Genomic DNA, 22069 nt, shown 5'->3' with positions numbered 1-22069 from the left:
TGAAATGTATCATTTTTATTCACGGACTATTTTGCTACGAACGTTCTGTTTCAAGAGAATTGTAGAAATAGGCAAAGTGTGTCTGATCCATAATTGGTTTTAAACAAAGGGAAGGAAATACAGATGGGTATCTAAGACATACATGTAGATGAGGGCGAGTCATGGATATCAAGTGACATAAACTGTTCACCTGATAAAGAAAGTGTCATGCTGTTGTCATGGAGATAAGTCAGAACGTTAATACGTTTTATTTAAAATAATGAAAATGTTAAAAATGCCAATAGGTTGAACAATGATTTTGCTGTCGTTTTAATGTTTTTAATTATTCCCTGTAAGGGCTCACGTGATTGTGTTTCATCGTGATCAGATGACAGAATTAACATAACACTCTGGATATCGGATCGGATCGATATCGCGATACTAGCCAAGGTATTACTTGGTATCGGATCGAATCTGAAATCACTGGTATCGCCCATCACTACTATATAGGAGGCAGGATCAATTTTGAATTATTATATATATATATTTCAAACCTACATGTGAATGGTAATTTATTGTTCTCAAACCATGGCCTTTGCCATGTAGTTTACCCTAATCCCTAACACTGTAGTTTAATGTGTAAGGAAGTTGTAGCTTCACATTTAGTATTTTAACCATGACAATGACGGTCGGGAGTATGTGAATGCATTATAACACCATGCTGCGCCTGATGGCTGGCAGAGCAGGGAACTACTAAGCTACATGTATGGGTCAATGAAAACCCAACCCAGAGACCATACAGTAGCAAAGTAAATAATTCACATGGCAGCACAAACTCTCTCTGTTTCTTAACAAATAAAACTTGGTTTGAATGATCAATGCAGAGATCTGCTTCAACTCCACTGTTGATAAGATGAACAAGCCGGAGTCTTTGGCTCATCCCTGCTGTTGGGACCATGCCACCAGACCCACCCCTGCCAGCAAGCATTAGACCAGCAGTGGGCTGATGGAGCAAGTGGGACCAGCATTGCTTCTCCTTCATGCTGTCAGCACTTATCGCATTTACACACATCCAGCCCTTCTTTGAGAGAGAGAGGTGAAGGAACATAGGGCAAAAGCCTCCGTGTAAAAAGCAATGCGTAGGGCTGGGCTGACTGTCATACAAGTCGTCACTGTCTTGATACTAGACATGCAGACAGAGGTCTAAATGGTTGTTCACATTGTTTTTTATTGTAGCTTTTCAGGTTCATTTTTAACTGTTCAGTTTAATCCCTTTGTGTTCTTAATTTATGCCTAAATCAATCCTGAAGCAAAAACTTTCTAATCTTACTTATGGCTTATCAAGGTGAAATTATGTAACTAGGCTTTCGCTTCTATTTCATGGTTTGTTAAACCTCTTCTTTTTGATTACCATCTCCTTCTATTAGGAAGGGTGACTTCAGTGACATAAAAAAAATCTAAATACACTATATAAGCGGGTGGCTGTAGCTCTGTTGGTAAAGGCAGTTGTCCCTGCTCCCAGCTACATGTTGAAGTGTCCTTGGGCATGACACTCCGGGCAAGACCTTGAACCCCCAAGTTGCTCCCGGCGGGTCAGGTTAGCACTAGCCATCGCCATTGGTGTGTGTGTGAATTACAACATTGTAAAGCACTTTGGATAAAAGCACCATAAGTCACCATTTACCATATAAATCAGATTTCTAGGGCTCTGTATAAAAATGTCCGGTTAAAGAAAAAATGTGGTTGAAAGAAAGTGGAATATCAGTGTCTCTGTGGACAAACACATGCATAGAGGTCACCTTTCTGACTCCAGAATAAAACTCATCCATTAATATTTCAAGCCCAATGGGAAGTGAGCACTTGTGAACAGCAGTGAAAAAGAAGCACCTTCATGGAGGAGAAATGGGCAGTGTGCTTGTACTGCTTTGGGGAAGTCATGACTCATCACTTCTCTCATTATGAACCTGGAGCCAGCATCTTAGCATAAAGACAGAATGTCTCAAATACTAACCTAAGCTATGACTGCTTATATATAAAGACCAGATATTAGTAATAAACTTCAATTAATTATTAGCAATAAAGCAAATAATTGTATTTCCTAAAATATCTATCATTTTAATACTTAAATTAAAAATAATATTCACATTAAAAGACTAATTTTAAATAACTTATACTTACAATTTGTTGATTAATTTTTTTAGAAATATGTACTAAAACTTATTGGTATTATTGTAGAAAGGTGCCTCCCGTATAGTCAGACTCACACAACACACTGATAGCAGCAATGTCATTGAGTGAGGCTTGCCCTTCTAACTACCCAATTTCCACAGTTTTTGCTTAACTATAAAGTTTTACAGCAATGTCATTTATTTAATGATAATGAATAATAGCTGAATGCCAGTGCAGATCGTGACTGGGCATAGCAGAGTAGGGAGAGGAGAGCTGGGCAAAGCAAAGTGGACTCATTCTGAGTCTCATGGTGGCACTAGCTTGAATTATATTTTGAAGCTTTAATTAAATGGTTTGTGTGGTGTGGGAAACCCTGTGCAGTGTTATGAGCATTAAACATTTGTAAAGAAAATGTATCAACAAACTGATGAAATACATCTGTTATTAAATATTAGCTGTAAGATATATGAGCTGTGTCTTGGCAATGTGAGCCATAAATCCAGAGAGATTCTTTATGACACTATATTGCCCATAACATCAGTGACAAGAAAATAGCACACCTAACTGTTATCTTCCAAACAGATGGGCATTAGTCTTACCAAAGATAATAAACAGTGACCTTTATCTAAATGTTCATAATAACAGAAAAAATATTAATTTATCTTGAGGGGACACCACTAAACTTTTGTCTCATCATTAACTCAGGTATAAACATTGGTGACAGTAAAAACAACACTTAATCATCATAGGACAAAGAGATGCTACACAGGATTAATCAATTGCCACTGAGCAGGATATTAACCCAGTGTTATGTGCTGATAAAAAGACTACTGTAGATGTGTGATAGATTTCAACAACTGGTGCTCAAATTCTCATTAGCCTACTAGTGCTAGTGTATCAGCAAATATCTATCCAGTAGAAAGCATCAAACAGTACTGCTAAAAACATTTTGTTTTATTACAGAATAATTTGCACTGTATTCTAACTGAACACATGTATCCTTTGTACATAAAGCCCTATGCTTTCTAGTAGTAGCATCGGAGCAGTAATTTGGGCTTATCAGTATTACAAAGACCCCTCTGTGTGCTGTGCTGGCAGAGTGAACAAGCTCTTTCTTTTTAGTTTTGTTATATCAGAATCACCTACAGGCAATAGGAAGATAATGACACCCCCTTTTTCTGGGTTCATACGCCAATTATTCATAGCTGTTCCCTAGTTGGTTGTCAGTGAGGATAAAAACAAAAATGGTTTGTAGAAACCTACAGAAAACCGCATCTTTCAACATATCCAGTACTCTCACTTTGATGACAGTTTGGCTGCAGTCTCATTCACCCTCTGCTGATAAAATGAACCCTGATCTCAGCAAACACATACAGTAGGCATCACATATAATCTCACAGCAGACACTGTAAAGTCAATCACCTGTCAACTACCTGCACCCTTATCGACGCCTAAGCAATACTCAAGAGCAGTGAATCAATCGGTGGCACCAAAACATTGATGTAATATTATAGAAAATTCTTAAATATTAATCAATCAATTGCTTAAGTTTAATGTACAAATGACAAAACTTTGCTGTCTAGCTTTTTAAATATGATAATTTGCTGCTAAAGGGAATATTTTGGATGTCTGGGCTGCCTGGTTAACCAAAACAAGCAATCTGAGCAAGTCACCTAGGGAATTTGTGATGTACAGTATTTTTACGATACCGAATGATTAATTGTTTTAAAATTAATTTAGTCATTTGCCAGAATAAAAAAAATAATGTTTAACTTCGGTGCAGCTAACCATACTGAAAGTGGCATGTGCAAAAGGAAACAGCGATGTTGATGAGCAAAAGACCACACTGTGTGAGACATTGTTGACCATGCAAGGTAACCTTGCATTGCCACATGCATTACCAGACATCATTATACAGCATGTCTGCTAATTCAACCTCGAAACTCTACTTGGGTCAGTTGAGTCAGGCATCAGTTGCCTTGCATCTGTGGCCAAAGTGTGTGAAAGCGTCACTAGAGATTAAGTTTGATCAACACACTGAGTTAATTTAATGTAATTTATTGTCAAAGTTCACTGTCTATGTTCTAGAGAAGACGGACAATGGATGTGATAGTGGGATTATGCTAGTCATGCTAGATGTGATTGCATCTTGTTGTTGGTATTTCTGGTTTTTCATACATCAACTACAGTTGTGTGTGGGGGGAAAAGGGGGGGGAGTGAGGAGTAGAGAGAAGGTAAGAATAGGCATGTGTGTGTGTGTGTGCGTGTGCACATGTGTGTCGGCGTATGTAACATATTTATCGGCAGGTCGCATGCGGTATGCATCGATTAATCGATTATTCATGAACATCCCTAGGGGGAAGAATTAGCATTTCAAATAAACCCTGTGTAGAAGTGGCTGGTGGGACTCCATGTCTATCAGAGGAGCCAAGTGGCTCTTTACATCCTCCCCAGGGCAGTATATAGGCAAGAGGAGAGAGGAAAGTTGCTCGCAAAAAGTGTGTGCAAAAATTAAAAAGATATAGAAAAATGGATGGCATAAAATATTGAAGAGATCCATATGTTTTTTTTTGAGCTTCGGGCCAAGACAAGTTTGTTACAAACGTTCTGAGAATAGCTTAACTCACTTTAACTCTATAAAATGTGAATTTATTGAGCAGAGACAAACCAGTGTATACTATAATTTGAAGTACCCTAAAAAGATCGTTAAAGTAGTTAATGACAACTGAGAGTAGAATGAGCTGTGAAGGAGACAACACTGCTATTAAATCAGTTATATACAGAACAGATAGGAAGTACTAGGAGAAGAGGGGGACAGCATGGGCCAGATTGACAAATGAGCAAGGAGGAGAAGGATGATGCAGACAAACTGGGAGTGTGTGAGAAGAGAAAAAGAAGTGAGAATGAGAATTAACACAAGTGCCGATAAATAAATATTCATCATAGATTTTCTGACACTTTTTTCTGACACTTTTCTAGAGTTCACCTGCAGGTTGTACGTAGGCCAAAAACAATACCTTTGGTCATTGTCTAAATGGATCTTATTGTCTACAATCACCCTACAGATTCTATGGATTCTATATATTAAATCTTTGTCAGGGGCTATCGTTCGACTCCCTGGTCCACGTAGCTACACTTTGAAGTATCCTTGGGCAAGGCAATGAAATACAAGTTGCCCCTATTTATTTGTAAGTTGCTTTGGATGCGTCCAAATGATTAAGTAAGCCTTTGATCAGCAGTTGTTGTTGTCCAAAAACAATTTAAACACATTGCTCCAGTAGATGACATATTTCCTCATTCCATAGCCAGTGACTTTTGTATTTTTAACAAATGTATTACAGCTGGTGAAATGCACATGCGTGTCATTTAAGGTGGAATTACAAAGAGTCCAAAGACTCTGGAAAATATTTCAAAAAGGTCTTGGTTTTCAGAATGAAGAATGGTGTGATGTGTCTAGCTAATTTGTTTTTAATAGCTTTTGGGAAAAAATGACAAATGGTCTATGGCATCAATAAAGTGGTAAATCCAGGCTGCAGGTTGACAACTAACCAAATGTGATCAGAGAAGTTTCAAAGCTGCCTCTGGCATCTGGTGCACGGTGATTGCAAACCATAGGATTAATTTAGAAAATGAACAGACGTATCCTTTAATATTTAGATTATATTACATGTGGGAATGAGTAACAGGCTAATGCAAGTTGCAGAGCTTGTTTTCTTCCAAGTGCAGTTAATATAAAAAGTATTTGCATACTTGTATGTACTGGGTCATCTCTCTGATTTGGGGACTGTGGTCCAACAATCCACTTCTGTTGATTGATGACCATTCGACACTATAATCCCAGCTGGAAATTAGACTTTTTAGACTGTTCCTAGAGGCCACGTGATTGACTGCCGATCTGTCCATGGTGACCCCTCCATGACCCACATAGCATAAGCGTTGACACATGATGGATGGATGGATGGAGATTGTTCCTAGATCCTCAGGTCAAGATCTATCTTGTCTTGAAATTAACAACTTCCTATAATATACTTCCGGCTAAGGTTGGTGATCTAGTATTTTGGTCTGCAGGCAAGTAGTCCTGCAAATGTCAGCCTCATGGTGGTGCAAAATGTCAGGGGATCAAGTAATTAGTGATCATTCTCTAGGATGTAATCATTAATTTCTGAACAAACTGTTATGCCGCTTTATCCAGCAGATAAAATAAAGAAATTTTGCTGGATCAATGTTTTACACAATGATGCAGTCAAAGTATTTAAAGCCATGTTGCAGACTTCTGGGGCTACTGAATGACACAAGGAGACATGATATTATATCATGAGCAAACAAATTTTAATAATGTTACTACTACTAGTTTTTTAATAGTATTGGCAAAAACAGTTGTGCAGTAGGTTGAAATTATGTGAAAACATTTGCAACATCCGCAGCTCCTTGTTTATCACATTTGCATATGAACAAATTTAAATAACAGCATAATGTGAAATGTTTTACCTGTTACCCAAACCATAGTGAACTTTGAGTTTTACAAAGGCATTTACATGTTTTATAAACTGTTTTGGATTTTTACACCGTCATTCTCTCCACCATTTCTAGATGGATGACAACCTTTGCTTTCCATTTTGGGGGGCATGAAATGAGACATTTAGCCTGAAGTAGAATGAGTGAAAAAGCCCCATTGAAACCTAAATTATTTAGGTAACAATATTAAGATGTGACACACAGATGATCAGACTCAGCCTTTTTTGCGTACTTGTGCATAAAAGTGGATACAGGTTATCAGTATTTATGAGAGAGTAATATATATCTGTAGTAGCATTTTTTTACAACACACTCTGTACATTACCCTCTGGCAGCAGGCTGTTATTAAGAACTTTGTCTTTTTCACCCAGTCTAAAGTTAGGCCCTTTTCCATCTTCCCTTTATTGACCTGCAGATAGCAACAGCCTTTTAATTACTTCAAGTAGCCACTGATCAACTTTAGGCTGCTGGGGGAACAAAGACCTAGATTAGTTTATTGTATCGCTACATGCAGGTTCTAGTAGGTGCTTGTCTGCAAATCATCATCAATAGCTACCACATGCACAACCACACACACACACACCCCCACCAGCAGCATCTGCACCACTTCAACCCATTTTGCAGAGTTGCGAGCAACGGAGGAATTTTACATGGCTGGACACAGTACAGTACGTTATCGCCTGGAGTGAAAAAGTAGGTCATCAGCCTTCCAGGGAGCATTGGAGCTTCACTGCTTCACTCTTCAGAGCAGGATGCACGCTCCACTCTAATTGTACAGTCAACACTTCTTATTCATGCTCACAAATAGCATCAACATGTTTACTTGACCTTGATGCTTAATATAAATCCTGCAATTTTCTACATTCAAAATTGCTCTTGAGCATCATCAAACCTTGGCAGTGTTCTTAAAATAAGTAAAAATCAATGCAGCACATCAAGCAGAACATTATGTGTCAGACAGCGAAAACACATACAAAGTGACAGTAGCTTAGCAGACTCAAGGCAAACACCTTTTATATCTGGTGCCTAAATTCACCTCTGCAGCTACAGCTTGTCCCAATGAAAGCAAGACAAATGAAAAAAAAGCAGGTCTAGATTTCAAAGACTTATGTCAAACAGGATCAGAAAAAGAGGATCAGGGAGAAAAAACAGAGACAAGTGGAAGTTCATTCTACAAATCGCCAACAGCACAGTGAGAATACCAAACAAACAAGAGCTGCTGTGACATGATATGCATATAACATACAGTATTCAACACAATAGCACCAGATTCATAACAGTATATCAGAGACACGTGTCATTACTATCTTTTGATAACGCAATCCTTTACTACCACTGATCTTCCTGATTTTTTTCCGGATTTGTTTTGGATTTCTTTGTACAGTATCTTTTCAATAAATGCATCTCAGTCGCCATTCTCTCAACAAGCAAAACCTGTGCTGTGCCGCAAGGCACTATTGTTGTTCTTATCCATTTCTTTTCTCAATGCTCCCCCTTGGTCGTGTAATACCGGACCAAAATGTTCATTTCTGTGCCAGTGATGCCCCACTGTGTCTCCTCTTAAAAGCCAATGATAAATACGTTTTGACATTTTATGAAAGTGATTGCATGATGTGAAGTGCTGGATATCTGTAAACCTATTACATCCTAGGGACAAAATTGTCATTTTAAGCAAACATTAGATAATTTGTGGGTTTTTTTTTTTGTTTTTTTTTAGAAGTGATCTGATTTTCCAGGATGACAAGATGAATATCATGCTAATCAGCCAGCACTGTAATGTTCACTTTTCTACATTCAAATATTCAGCTTGTTCAAGAACAGGTCAAATCCAATCTGACATTCCACATATAAAAAACTATAGAAAACAATTATTCCCACAATCTTATTTTTATATTGATCTGATAATTTAAAATGGAAAACTGAATTAAATGTTTTATTTCTCCTTTGTAAATAGTACATTGAACTGATTGTTCCCAGTTCCAACATATTATATAATTCAAACTACACAAATACATTTTACTTATTTATTGGACAAAGCGTCAATGTACTTCTTTCTTTTACAATTTTGTGATTCTTTTTACCCTTTCCCAACATACTTTATTACTTTTCTTCCACAGATTAAAGCAACCACGGGAAGATAAACTCCTGAAGGAACTGTATTACCTAAGGGGTTCTGCACACATTTTTAAGAACATGACAAAATTTTAAAAGCTTTCTTTTAAAACCAAACTCAAATTCAACGTAACTTATTTAAGATTTATTATAATAAATATGTTTATCTTTACTTGAAATCTTACTGTACTTGAAATCTTACGACTTCATAAACATACTGCACTCCACCAAAAGAGAAAGGGAAACTACATTATTTTCAATTCAGGATCACGTTCATGCAGCTTAACTATTTATTGGAATTAACACTTTGAAAGATAATCTCACAATCTGACGTACGTGTTGTGAGAATAAAAGCTGTATAGAATACAACTTGAATACAATATTTAATTATTTATCAATAAGTTTTTTAGAATACTAAAGTTCAACTGATTTAAAATTGGTTTTCAAAGCTTTGAGACAATAAAAATAAAAGTGTGATTGCTCTTCATAGGTAATTTTTAGGTACACCATTGTTACTTATACAGGTACAGGTACAGTCATCCCCAATAACAACATCTGACACCTGAAAGTGCTTCAAAGAAATGTTAAAAAAAGGACCTGTTGAATACTAAGAAATGAGTAGGCAAGTGACAAGAAAGATGTTACTTGGTTTTGTAGCAAGAAGATGGAGCATAACAATATAAAACCAATTCAAGTGTGTACACATCAGAGTAGTTGTCAGGTTGTTTTACACAAAAATTCAAAATATTTATTTTTGGTGGATCATATAAATGATCTGTAATTCAAGTGTTACTGTATTTCCTACTCTGTTTTCCCCCCATGTGACTGTGGCTTAAGAGGTAGAGCAGATGTCCACCAATCCCAGTGTCCTTGAGCAAGATACTGAACCCTAACCTAGTGGCTCCCAGTGAGTGCAGATCAGATAGATAGTAAACCCCATCAGTGTGTGAGTGTGTGTGATTGTGAGTGTGAATGATAATCACTGTAAAGCACTTTGGGTACCAATAAGGTAGAAAAGCGCTATATAAGTGCAGATCATTTACCATATATGGTTCACACTTTGATGACCAATTATTGATTTTTTCTTAAACTGTAAAAATCCATTCAAATCGTTCTTCACAAAACATTCTTCTTCTTAAAGAGTTTCAGTATATTATGTCTGATCAAACACTAAAGAGTCGGACAATGGTTTGGAGTTTATGATGCAGTCTTTCTGTGATAACACCAGCATATATCTTGGGCGTGTCATCACCAATTCTCCACATGTACTGGTCTTGTTTAAGGACAGAGGGATGCTTGCCTTCACTGATTTGTTTAGTGAACCGATACCTTTCTCGCTATTTATAAGATTTTTAATTTTAAAAAATTTTTGTCATGTATTATTAACTGTTAAAACACAGTGAACATTGATTAGAAATGTAGTAGAAAGTATAGATATTTGCTCTTAGATACTGGGGAGTAAAATTAAAAGCAGCCAAAATTAAATCTACGTAAGTGAAGTACAGATAAATTGAAAATGTACTTAAGTACAGTAAGTATTTTCCACCAATGGTATTTACGAGATAAAAGATCAAGGGCGATTACAAGGAGATTAAATATCTTTCAGAAAGTCTGGTCATTAACAGGGTGTAAATACATTTTGGAAACATAACATACGAGTTTATGGTAACGGATATAAGCTACAGCACTTTATTTATTCTCTTTTTTGTTCTCTTCTACTAAATAATTAATTGCTGGAAATGCTTCACATATCAAACCATCACAGCTGGTGATAGCAATTACTCAGCTTACTCTCCCACCACCCTATGTTTGTGCATACTGGGATGTCGGTCACACACAAACATGTCAGTGAACAGATGAGACATCAGGAGTGTTGGGCAGTTGTTAAGGTGTTTATGGGACCTCACAAAATCATCAAGGATTCTGCTAGCACACCAGACTGTCAGTGTGAGTAAGGCGTGTTTACTCAATCCGGTGGCACGTGGTGCAGAGTAGAGATGGACTTTAGTTTTTTATGACCTCAGACAACCTGTCTTAGGAAATCGTTATAGCAAAAATCTGAAGAAGCAAAGAAGTCAAGAGAAGTTGTTATAGTAGCCAGATCAAATATCTTCAAGTGAATATGTTACCAGTAGGTCACTTATAATATATAACACAGGGGGTATGAGAGAGAGAAGTCAGACATTTTTATCTTGCACAACTTCATCTTTGTGATTATGATCAGTGTTATTTCTTAAACTAACCATAGCTTACTCTGTGTTTTTATATAAGGTGGGAGGAAATATGACTATAGACACACACACACACATGTTAACTAAAAACTGCATCACATTCATGATATTCCCCTATGACCATAAGGTGCTTGCTGCAGCTGTTTCATTACTGGTGACCTGATAACTCACCTTCTGGGATACAAATGGGATTTTGCACCTTCAAAACATGTCTAAATGTTGGTACATGAAGGCTAGACCTGGCAGGACTGGTACAGAAATGTGGGGTGGCCTTGTATGTGCATGCACTGGATTAGTTACTATGGATACACCACCACATTTCCTCACCAAAACTAAATTACGAACATCAACCCATTTACACGTTTGCGGGGGCTGACAATAGAAAAACTGTGACACTCTTAAAGCAAAGCCTCTTTCAGTAACAGTCTTATCTGTGCTGTATTTGTAACCTCAGCGTTTGTGTTTGGATGGGCCTTAAGTAAACAGTAGGAGATAAAGTGAGGCTACAAAGAACATATCATATTATTACTTATTGTACTTTGTCAGTTCTATCTGAAACAATGATTTATATTATAGGGAGGCCCACAGTGGAACTTTCTCATCAGAGTCTATGTGATGCTGTTAAATAGATGAAAACCTGTCACATACAGAAATAAACCCACTGATCTTTTTAAGCTGTAATTTGTAAGTCCACTTTCAAAGCTGACAGACATCATTTCTAGAGAGATGGACCCCCCTTACCACTGGATGACAAACAAATTGCCAAAGTGTCAGTCTTTTACAGTATCCCTATCATAAACTAATGTGACAAAGTCAGAATCACTCAAACATAACAAAATTCCAGTTGAACAGATGAGATGTGTGTGTAAACTATGCATAAAATCAATGGCCAAACACAACAAGGTAAAATAATTCAAAAATAATAAACTTTTAATCACTTGTGAAAAAACTAATCTAGTGAAACCTTCATTTTAAGCTCTTTCAAAAGAGGTTATTTTTTACTCTGTTAACATTTTTTCTTGTTTTACATAAAAAAAGATCACCAGAAGTATTTTAAAGAAGTGAATAAAAAAAAACATAAAAAAAAACAAAGTTTATCCGTAAGGATTTGTCTATGAGAAAGGACCCCAGAGTAAACACAGAGAGAGGGAATGTGATAGAGTAAGAGAACTTTAATTAACAAAATAATAACAAAACTCAATCCAGAAGGAGATCAGAGACAGGTGTGTCAAAAGACGGTAAGTGACTAATAATCTAGAAACTGGCACTAAGGAATAAGTCAGCAAGGGTCAAACTCAATCAGAAAACAAACAAAAAACATATCTATAGAAAATAAACATGAAACTTCTGCAGTATGACTAAAGTTTCAAAACATAAATACCAAAACCAGACTTCAGAAAATAAAGTCAAATTGGAGTCAGAGGTCGCACATAAACACTAACACATAAACTAGGAAATAGCCTGAACAAGGCTGCAAACCAGAGAAAGGGGTTGTGAGAAATTAACAGCTTTATTAAAAAACACAGGATATCAAGAGACGTAACTAAAACTCCCAGGAGGGAGGAAAAAAGTTGACTTGGTCTTAGAAGGTAATAATACAAAATGCATACAAAAGCATGAATCTGTGGAAAACTAAACACAAAACGGTACCAGAAATAACTTAATAAACTTGAACCCAGTCTAGGATAACTAAAGAATTATCTAAAAGAGCTAGAGGAACACAACTACCAAACCTCAGGTCAAAAGGTAAACAGGCAACAGAGTCCACATACAAGAGTCAGCAGTCCAGATAATACGAGACAGTGTGGCGGTTCCATCTAGTAGAAAAGAAGAGGATCTGCCAGGGAACTGGATAAATTACCTGAGAACAGGAAGTGAGGAAAAGGGCTACAAAATAAAAGTCCAGAACAGGAAGTGGAGCTAAAGGGCTGGATCATGACAGTATCATTCAGTATGAATGATACAGAGTGAGACAGAGGTAAGGCTCCTTTATCTTTCCATCTTTGTGAGGTAGAACTATTTTAACTTCATTCACCAATAAACTAAATTTATAATGAGTTTTTTCTAATGCAAATACAAATTGTTTTAAAAGGTTCAACGTCGAGGTTTATATGATAAAAGGAAACAGGCCTTTCCATGGCCACCATACATTCATTCATGTTTACAATTAGTTTGTTTTGTCTTTAACCAGAAAAGGCATGAGTAAAGTCCCTTTACATTGATGCAGGAGCTGCCTGTATTTCTGCAGATGACACCAATTTTACAGTACAATACTACACCTGGTAATCCAATTCCTGTTTGGACATAGGCACGAGGAACAAGGCACACCTTCCATTCTAGTGATGCCATCCTGGAAATTAACATAGAGGCTATCTCAGATCTGAAACTTTGTCTCATCTTAATCTTAATCTACCTGGGGAAAATAGGTTTCAGATTTCGTAAACCTATTTTCCAGAGAAACACTATTTTGCCTTTTCATCAGCCTGCATGGACCTGTGATTCTTCCCAAGGGTTACTTTAACCAATATAGGGCTTTTTGAGCTAAAAAAAATGTGATATTAATTAACTTGAACTTTTACAACTTGCACTTTTGGACCTTATGGCTTGCAAACAAACATTTGTAGTATATTTTGGTGATTGCTATGATATTGAATATAAGCAACCAAATGACTGTCTACTTCATGAATTGTAGAGAGGCAGGTTTGAGAGCTATGCCAGGAATCAAATCGATGACTGATCTTTAATGTTGGAATATAGACTTTCAACTTGATGCACTCTAAATGAGCGGCACTGATCCTAAATGCAACTGACAATACAGAATGAGCATTGCTGCAGCGCAAACAATTCAAGCAACAGTGAATAGAGTTTTTGCCCAGCTTCAGTTTTTTGATTTTAACTGCGTTGAGATCTGGTGACCACAAAGATAAGAGCGTATGATTCACATCATTTTCATACTTAAACCATTCCACGAACCCTCATGTCCTATAGACTGGGGAATCCTCTTATATTCGTCTTCCATCAGAATCTAAATGTTTCATCACTGTATAAAGTTGATCACTCAGAACAACTTTGTATTGATTTACACAACAAACCAGAGCCACAGGATCTAATCACACTAGGGTTAAAACATTCAGGCCTGTATCATTTTCTTGGTGTACATGACACACACTAACTTCTTGTCAAAATTATAGTGTAGGATCATTCACATGACCACTCCATACTGTTGCTTATTTAACAACAGGGTGCGGTTGTGTGAGACGTGAACCTGAAAATGTGTTCTTCTACACATGATCTTTGTCACCGTGCAGGTTTTTTGATCCACATTGAAATCTCTTCACCCTGAACAGATTTGTCTTGGTCAGTTGTTATTACTCGTCTTGTCAGACAATGTCTATGTCCAGTTTACAGCTCAATCATACACATTGCATTACCCAGCCAACATTTTATGTTTCAGCACAAAATCTGCATATAATCCTTTGATGAAACTCACATTGTGCTTTACCTATTATTGAAGAGGGTGTTTTTATGTATACATCCTGTATGTATTGTGTCTGCAACTTCTTTTTATTATAGCAATCTGAAATATTATAGTTCTATTTTAATTATATCATGAAGCACAAATAGAAGCGTGTTACTGATGACTGTAATATACAGGCCCAGTCACCTGCCTCTCTTTAGACTATTCCTGATGATAGATAGATGATAGAAGTGTGTTCTCCTTTTCTGAAGCATTTCAATGTACCTGTGAGTAACGTCGGGTACAAATTCAGCAGCGAATACAGGCGTCTTGGTGGAAAGGTTAATAAATCAAATCTGATCACACTGACATTTCATGCAGCCCCCTGATCTTTATAGTGTTCTTACATGTTTTCTAACTGCAATACCTTACTCATACCCTTTTCCCAGGTCGGAGGAAAATCATCTTCAGAAGAGACACTGTTAAGAAATAGATCGGTTTATGCTTCACCATGCAATTTACAGTACCAGGCCTACAGTTGGGCTGTATACCTCTGTGTGAATATTGCCAGGACTTAACTTAGATGTTATTGTGCAAATGTGATACTGACAAATTTTCACCAGAGCTGATTTTTTCTGGTCTAAATGATAGAACCAAATCTTCAATGTTTCAGGTATTTTGTTTTATTATGTAATTGTGTGGATCTATCATATTCGTAAACAGTGCCTTATTTGTCCCTTATTCTCATCAATCACCCTTTACCTGTCCAACAACCCCCATAACTCAAAACGGTCTTTTAGTGGTTTTGCAAAAGCAATTAGGAGGTCAAGGTCAGCTTGTACTACGTTGGTGTCAGAGTAGGGTGTAACTAATCTAAATGGATTAAGGTAACAGTTTGAAGAGTCTTCATCCACTCAAGACTCTTCCATTTGCTGAGGGTCTCTTGGACTCTTCACCTACTGTATGAGAAATGCCGACTCGAATGTGAAAAGATGAGCAGGTAAGGAGATGAAAGCTGCATCCTAAATTATGAATGGGGATAATGGAAATATGATAGGAATATGAAGGATGGGGAGGATCCAGTCTGACATCCGCACCAAACAGAAGAAGAGGACTGATAATAGATTTTGTACAGTAAAATGTTATTTTTCACATTTGTCAGATGTGATAAATATGCCAGTTAATTGAAAACAGCTCTTCTCTAAAATTCCTATTATGACTTCAAAGACTAGAAAAAAACTGCTGAATTGCATCTGCAGGTATAACAAAGTCAACAGTCAGCAACAGAAAATTCAGCATATATTGTACAAGGAGTGCATATACTGTAGTAGCATGCTGTACATCACTTAAAAATCACAAAAGGCCTGAAGGCGTTACATTAAATCACTCACTTCCAAATCATCCAGTCCAAAACTACGTAGGTAAACTACTCTTTGAATTTGCAATGACAAGGCAGAAAGCAGCCACATCTGCAGAAACTACACCACAAGCAACATTTCAAAAGGAGATTTTCATTATTCGTATGCACTCCCAATACATTTGAGAAAGATATGAAGCATTACTCTAGAAATAAAGGATAGTACAGTAGTTTTAATGTCAGTGGCTAAAACTCAATTACAACAGTTTTTAGAGAAAACTTCAATTTGTACGCGCATAGAAATTTAAAAATTGTCAAATAAGGATAAATCTGAATGATTCGGTTTTGAAGTTTTTATCAGTTTAAAATTATTCAATTTGGCCTAAAAACTTTAGTAAGTTTTATAATGCACCAGCGGTGGTGGGGGACATGTTTGCACATGAACATCACTGACATAAGTGTCATTCTCACTTCAACAAATACCAAACTTAACACTATTACAGTGTGTCATAAACCATCATCCGGCCTCAGTAAATATTCAGGAACTATTTCCTATTATATAGACAAAACACAGACATCTTGACACTCTCAAAAAGGCAAAAAGACACACATTATCTCATTCACCTGCCACAAATACAAAACACACAACATGCACACATGAGAACTAAAAGATGGGCCGACCTTGTGCTCGTTAGTCTGCTGTGCCCTTGAGCCAAGCCCCCTCATTAAGAAAAATCCTTAAATCCCTTCTGATATACTTTGACCAGCATTCACTCTTTTATGCTGCTACCAAAACCTCTTAATCAGAGGATTTAGCCGTCATTGGTCATTTTCGTCACACAGAATTACAATCAGTGAGGGTGACAAATATACAGTAAATCTAAGTCAAAGCTACTTCTGCAGTGAGGATCCATTTCTTGCTACTTCAGCACATAAATACACATCCACTTATTGATGGCTTAGTGGTATTCACCAGAGACATGACTAACAACACATAAGTATATTCTTTCAGTTTGTGGATAGTTGTGAAGTTGTCATCTGTAGATGGACAGTCTCATCCTGAGCCTTTCTCTCTGTCATGAGGAGTGAGTCACGTCTGCTGTGACGCACTATTATTATCGTCTGCCCGGGGTGAGAATTAGCGATAAGCTGTAGAAGAGGATGATTTCAGGGGGGTTTAAAGCGAAAAAAAGTATATCCTCACTTCATGTCTTTAGATGAAAATGTGTGACTGAGAAACTGAAAGTAACCCACATGAAAGGGAAGTATCTTCTCTCTTAGAATACTTTTAAAATGGATCCCAGTGATCCCTAAGTGTAATAACATGAAAGTAATAAAAATTCAGTAAAAGATACAGCATAGCTCTATATGTGCCGAATCAATAACCTTGTAATTGGAATCCGATTTATACCTAATCTAATTATAAGAGGCAAGGTTGTTCTTTCTGCACCTGAATACTCAACTTTGCTTTCCCTTTGGAATTGCTTTGCATTTACTGCTACACGGTCATGACCTGAAACTAGACAAGCTAGAGCAGCTTTTATTCTTGTCTGAAACACTGTCTGAGCACTGTTAGGAGACTTATACTTAGCCTATTTGTTTGTTATAAGAGATGTGCATCATTAGGCCCAATACTGATCCCAAACCTGATTCCAACTTCTATAAACAATCCAAAAGGCTCACGGGTGTGGTTTTCACTGGTGATGGGGTGTCCATATTACATCAAAATCCCATTATAGTCCTATTTAGCTTAATGTATTCCCAAATATCTCATCTCTGTAAATAAAGTTTTCTGACTCATCGGCTGGCCAAAAAAAAAAAAAAAAAAAAAAAAAACGAAAAACAAACTAAAGACACACTAAGAGCTTTTATGTCCTGGATTTCACAACTCAGCCTAAAGAGGCACACTGTTAAAAGTATTGTAAGAATATGGGAGATACTGTTTTAAAATAATTAGTCTATAGGCATAGCTGTCAAGCACTGATGCATTGAAGCGCTGAGATGTTGCATCAGAGATTTGTGCAACATGGGTTTCTGTTCCTGGTTTTCACTCTGATAAAGACATGCCATCTACTGAGTTACACAGAGAAGTCTTAAGTATGGCGCAACCTGGTGAAATCAGTGTTTTCTTACAACACTTGGAGCAATGAGAGAAGAGTTTCCTATGAACCTGTCAACTTTTCTTTTTAGCCCTGTGCTGATATGTAGCTTTGTGTGTGAGCCCCAGCCATGTGAAGGCTCTTTATGTCTGGAAACAGCACAATAAAATGTTTATCAAGTTTATTCTCCTCCACATAATTTATTTCTGACTGTCCATCCCCAGTCTCCACTGACATTTACCATGAGCTGTTACATAAATCATCTAAGAGTAATCTGGTTTGTTATGCACTGTGTTTCCTGAACAACACCACTGGGAAAGACAGAACTTACTCATTCTGCAAGAAAAAAAAGGAAGAGGGTTTTTAGTTCTCGGTAAACTCATAAAAAAAAAAAGCTGGCCAAATGCTGCAGAGATATTTAAAACTTTTCATGCACCCCTTTCATGCTTCACTACCTACCATCAAGTGACTCATTCTCTCTTTGTCTGAATAAGTCGACATCTTCTTAGACACAAACGAGACTAATACAACCATTACATTGTGTAAATCATGTCCTTAGCTTGAACTTAAAAGTGAAAAGTCAATGAGCTGCAGCCTCCTACATGTTGTGACTATTGTGAGTATGCAGACTCTTGGAACTACCCAGGTAAGACATTGTCATACAATGTCCAATTAGGGATTTTGTTGGTTACTGTTTCGAGAGTTTAACAATATAGAGACAGGCGTAAACAATGACATGCCACTTGAGATCTGTGCAATCTGTACAAAGCAAATCGCAAAACTGAGAAACTGCTTGTCTTTGGTTCCGCAAAATGACTTATTGGAGTCTTGCAGAAAAGTTGTCACTCCAGGAGCTAAGAAATACTCCTATACATAAACACTTAAACTCATTCTTCTGGACACTTTGTAAAATATTTACATCTATAAAAGTATCAGACCACATGTTCTGGTTTCTCTCTGAGCTACATCATGTGACTGTTATCTCATTGTTAATCTTTGTTCTTGTTGTTAATTTCTGAATGTTTTTGTTCATCTGTTAGACTTTCACCTACAAAAATCTGATGCTGCCCATAACGGATTAATTACACCACTGACTTTATTTAAGATGTTAATAATGGATGCCTTTGGGATGTAGGGGGAAGTGGACTATAGAAACAAGTAGAAACATACCCAGGGAGAGTGCACCAACAAAACTGATCGAATTTATGAACTACAGGAGCCACCATTTAGCATTTAATGAGAACAAAGTAATTGTTTGTGTAAAAAACATTAATTCTAAGTAGAATGTACTGATTTTGCTCAATTTACTCAACATTGGTTCTTAAAATAATACATTTAAAATATTTTTTCTAGATTTTCTGTTGCTCAGCATGTTGCTTTCTTCTGCTTTGGATGTCAGTTGTCACTTTATTGTCTCTTTCTTACAACAGCTCTACTGACTTTACACTGTTTTAAAGGCTCACATTTGAATGTGTCTGACTATTTGTGAAGAAAAGCAGCAGAAGGACGAGATGACCCACCAAGATATTACAGCTTAGAGATACTTATGTAGCATATACTTCAATAAAGAAGCTTCATTTCCTTCATTTTTCTTTCAGCAACTTAGCTAAAAGCTGAAACCCAGTCAGTATTATTTATCCAAACCATTCGAAGGCTGACAGTCAATGAGAAAGCCCTTCTGACTTATCATCCTGCTGTTTTTCTGGATCCTGACATCTAGCAGCTTGTCATAAGGAGATGACACCTGTCCAACCCCAGCCACCCACCTCCATCCCACCACACCACATGGCCTAGCATGCATACATACATACATACACACACAAACACAGTGATATCCTGCTCAAGTTTTACATCGTATTCCATGTCAGCTGTCAGTTTGCACATTTAAGTGATAAGAAGGAGGAAGACTAATCAAATGCAAGTTGATGGCAAACAGAGGCAGATGAATCGGATCAGAGGGGAAGTGAGAAATTGGTGTGGGAGGGTTTGTATGCGTTTGTGTGTGAGTGTGTGTGTGTGTGTGTGTGTGTGTGTGTGTGTGTGTGTGTGTGTGTGTGTGTTTCTGTAAATGTAAGAGGGAAAGGCAGAAGATGGAAGAGATTGTTTTTCTTAGCTCCAGAATGTATTTATTAATAACTGCTTTTTTCACTGCTGTCAGCGGATAAACACAAATTGTTTCGCTGTAAGTAGAGATTGATGTGTAATTGAGAACGGTGGTGAAGTGTGACCCTGTTAATGTTTAGTCCTGGTCCTCAGGTTTGATTTATTTTATTAAGCTTTCTGGGCAAAATGCCAGCACAGAGCTCTGAGAAGCTGTGCCTCATGTTGACATAATGATTTCAGTTATCTCTAAGTATGGGGATACTTGTGTTGGCTGATAAATAACACAGTAACAGGCTGTGTTTCAGAAAGATAGCTGAAAACAAGCACTTCTCTGCGCTATAGATAATATGATTTACACAGGCCCGTGTTTGTAGGATTAATACTGTGTATTGATAGCCCGCCTGGCAGCCAATGTGGTAGCTTCAAGATGGTCAGTACAGTCCAAACTTTATCTTTTATATTTTTCATATTTAAATGGCAGCTGCTCGTTTACTGATTCTTGGGTTCTTTAATGCCTAACTGGAGGCTCTCTGGGTTTACAGAATACCACTACAAAAGTGTGTGTCGATAGTTTTGCAACAACTAACAATTGTTCAGTTCAGTTTTCTAATGTAATAACAACAGGCGCCATGTCCAACTGTAACCTACCTAACAACAGCAATTTCACTTCTCTGGCTGCCTTTTCTCCGTCCTCCCGGAGATTTTTGTCAATCATCTTTGACCTCTCCGCAGCAGCCTTATCCTCAGCGCTCACCGTACAACCCATGGCTCCAAACGCGGGGGCGCACCGACCACTTGCGCAAAAAAAAGAAGGCTTCAGTGCTGATGGTCTCGGCGTGCCAGCCGATGCCAGGAATAACGATGGTGCTGTCGATGCCAGTGTTTTTACCCACGCTTAAATACCCAATGTCCCCGCTCTTCGTTTCAACTTGAAGCGCAAAGATGAAGCAGATGCATACAAATAATGGGTTTTTAGGCAGTTACCATTGGTCCATGGCGAAAATCTCAAATCCATCCACAGGCTGAGATCCCTGTGCTCGCTGTTCCTCTGCGGACTGCTTCCCTTGCTTGGTAAGCAGCGGCACGTCCCTCGGTCGCGCGACTTCTGCAGTCTTTTTGGGAGCTCAATTGGGCTCGCGCGAAAATCCTCAGATAGGCTGGCTCTGTGACAATTGGAAGTAGTCGATCAGTCGCATTGACGTCACCTGCTGGACAACTTGTCGCGATAGTCCAATTAGAACAGGTGAGCGCTCCGCGGCAGCTTGTGGCGGAACCAATTACTGGAGGAAGCAGCGAGGCGTGATTTCAGGAGTGTGGTGTGCAGACTGCAGTGGGCGCCGTGCCAGCGTCATTCCTCTGCATTTCCCACGGATGCAGACTCACGGATGACACGCATATCACAACGTGCAATAAACTCTCCTCAGAGGTGACACGGCACAAAGCATGTTTCAATGCAGGGATGCTGGATCACCATCTAAAATGGGTAATGGTTTTTTGTGTCTTGGCAAAGTCATGAAACGCAGTTAGGCCGGGAAATGAGTTGGTGAACAGCGCTGCCAAATGGCCATAAATACTGTTGCAATAATATTAATAATAATAAAAAGATATACAATTGTCAATGTAAACAACAGGTAAATGCATTTTTAAAATGCAAGGGAAGATGAAGAAAAAGATTTAAAATAGAAGTAGTCTTAAGGCAAGGTGATAACCTAAGCGTTTTTCACTGATAAAGGAGGAAAAAGGGAAACATCAAGGGAAACATCGTTACATAAAAGTACTGTTAAATGCCAAATTGAATATTCAGCTAACTCACTTTATATAACTTTATATTATGCAATGCAATTTATTTTGTGTTATTTAGCAGAACATTTGAAATATTTTCGAGTGGTAGAGGTGTCAAAAATACACAGCCACCACATATCTGAATCAGTTTGTGTCACTGTGTAACAATTAAATAGAGACAAATTACGATACAAATTAGGTTAATTTGTTCATTTGCAACATAATAACCACTCATTTGTGCTGCTTAAATAAGAATTACTTTCAG

The 22069-nt window shown here is 37.6% G+C and overlaps 1 protein-coding gene across 1 annotated transcript in view; it reads right to left on the bottom strand.

The window, feature by feature from the left end:
- Window positions 1–21467, bottom strand: part of gnai2b (guanine nucleotide binding protein (G protein), alpha inhibiting activity polypeptide 2b) — a 38355-nt gene extending 16888 nt beyond the window's left edge. The window contains exon 1 of the mRNA XM_067503530.1: window positions 20671–21467. Coding sequence (XP_067359631.1) covers window positions 20671–20788 — 118 coding nt within the window. The 5' untranslated portion in view covers window positions 20789–21467. The remainder of the gene's footprint in view (window positions 1–20670) is intronic.
- Window positions 21468–22069: the final 602 nt, after the last annotated feature.

The sequence above is a fragment of the Channa argus genome, chromosome 5 (assembly GCF_033026475.1).
Source record: "Channa argus isolate prfri chromosome 5, Channa argus male v1.0, whole genome shotgun sequence".
In the NCBI taxonomy this organism is placed as follows: domain Eukaryota; kingdom Metazoa; phylum Chordata; class Actinopteri; order Anabantiformes; family Channidae; genus Channa; species Channa argus.
Note: the sequence above shows the minus strand (reverse complement) of the source record. Positions and strands in the feature narration are given on the sequence as shown.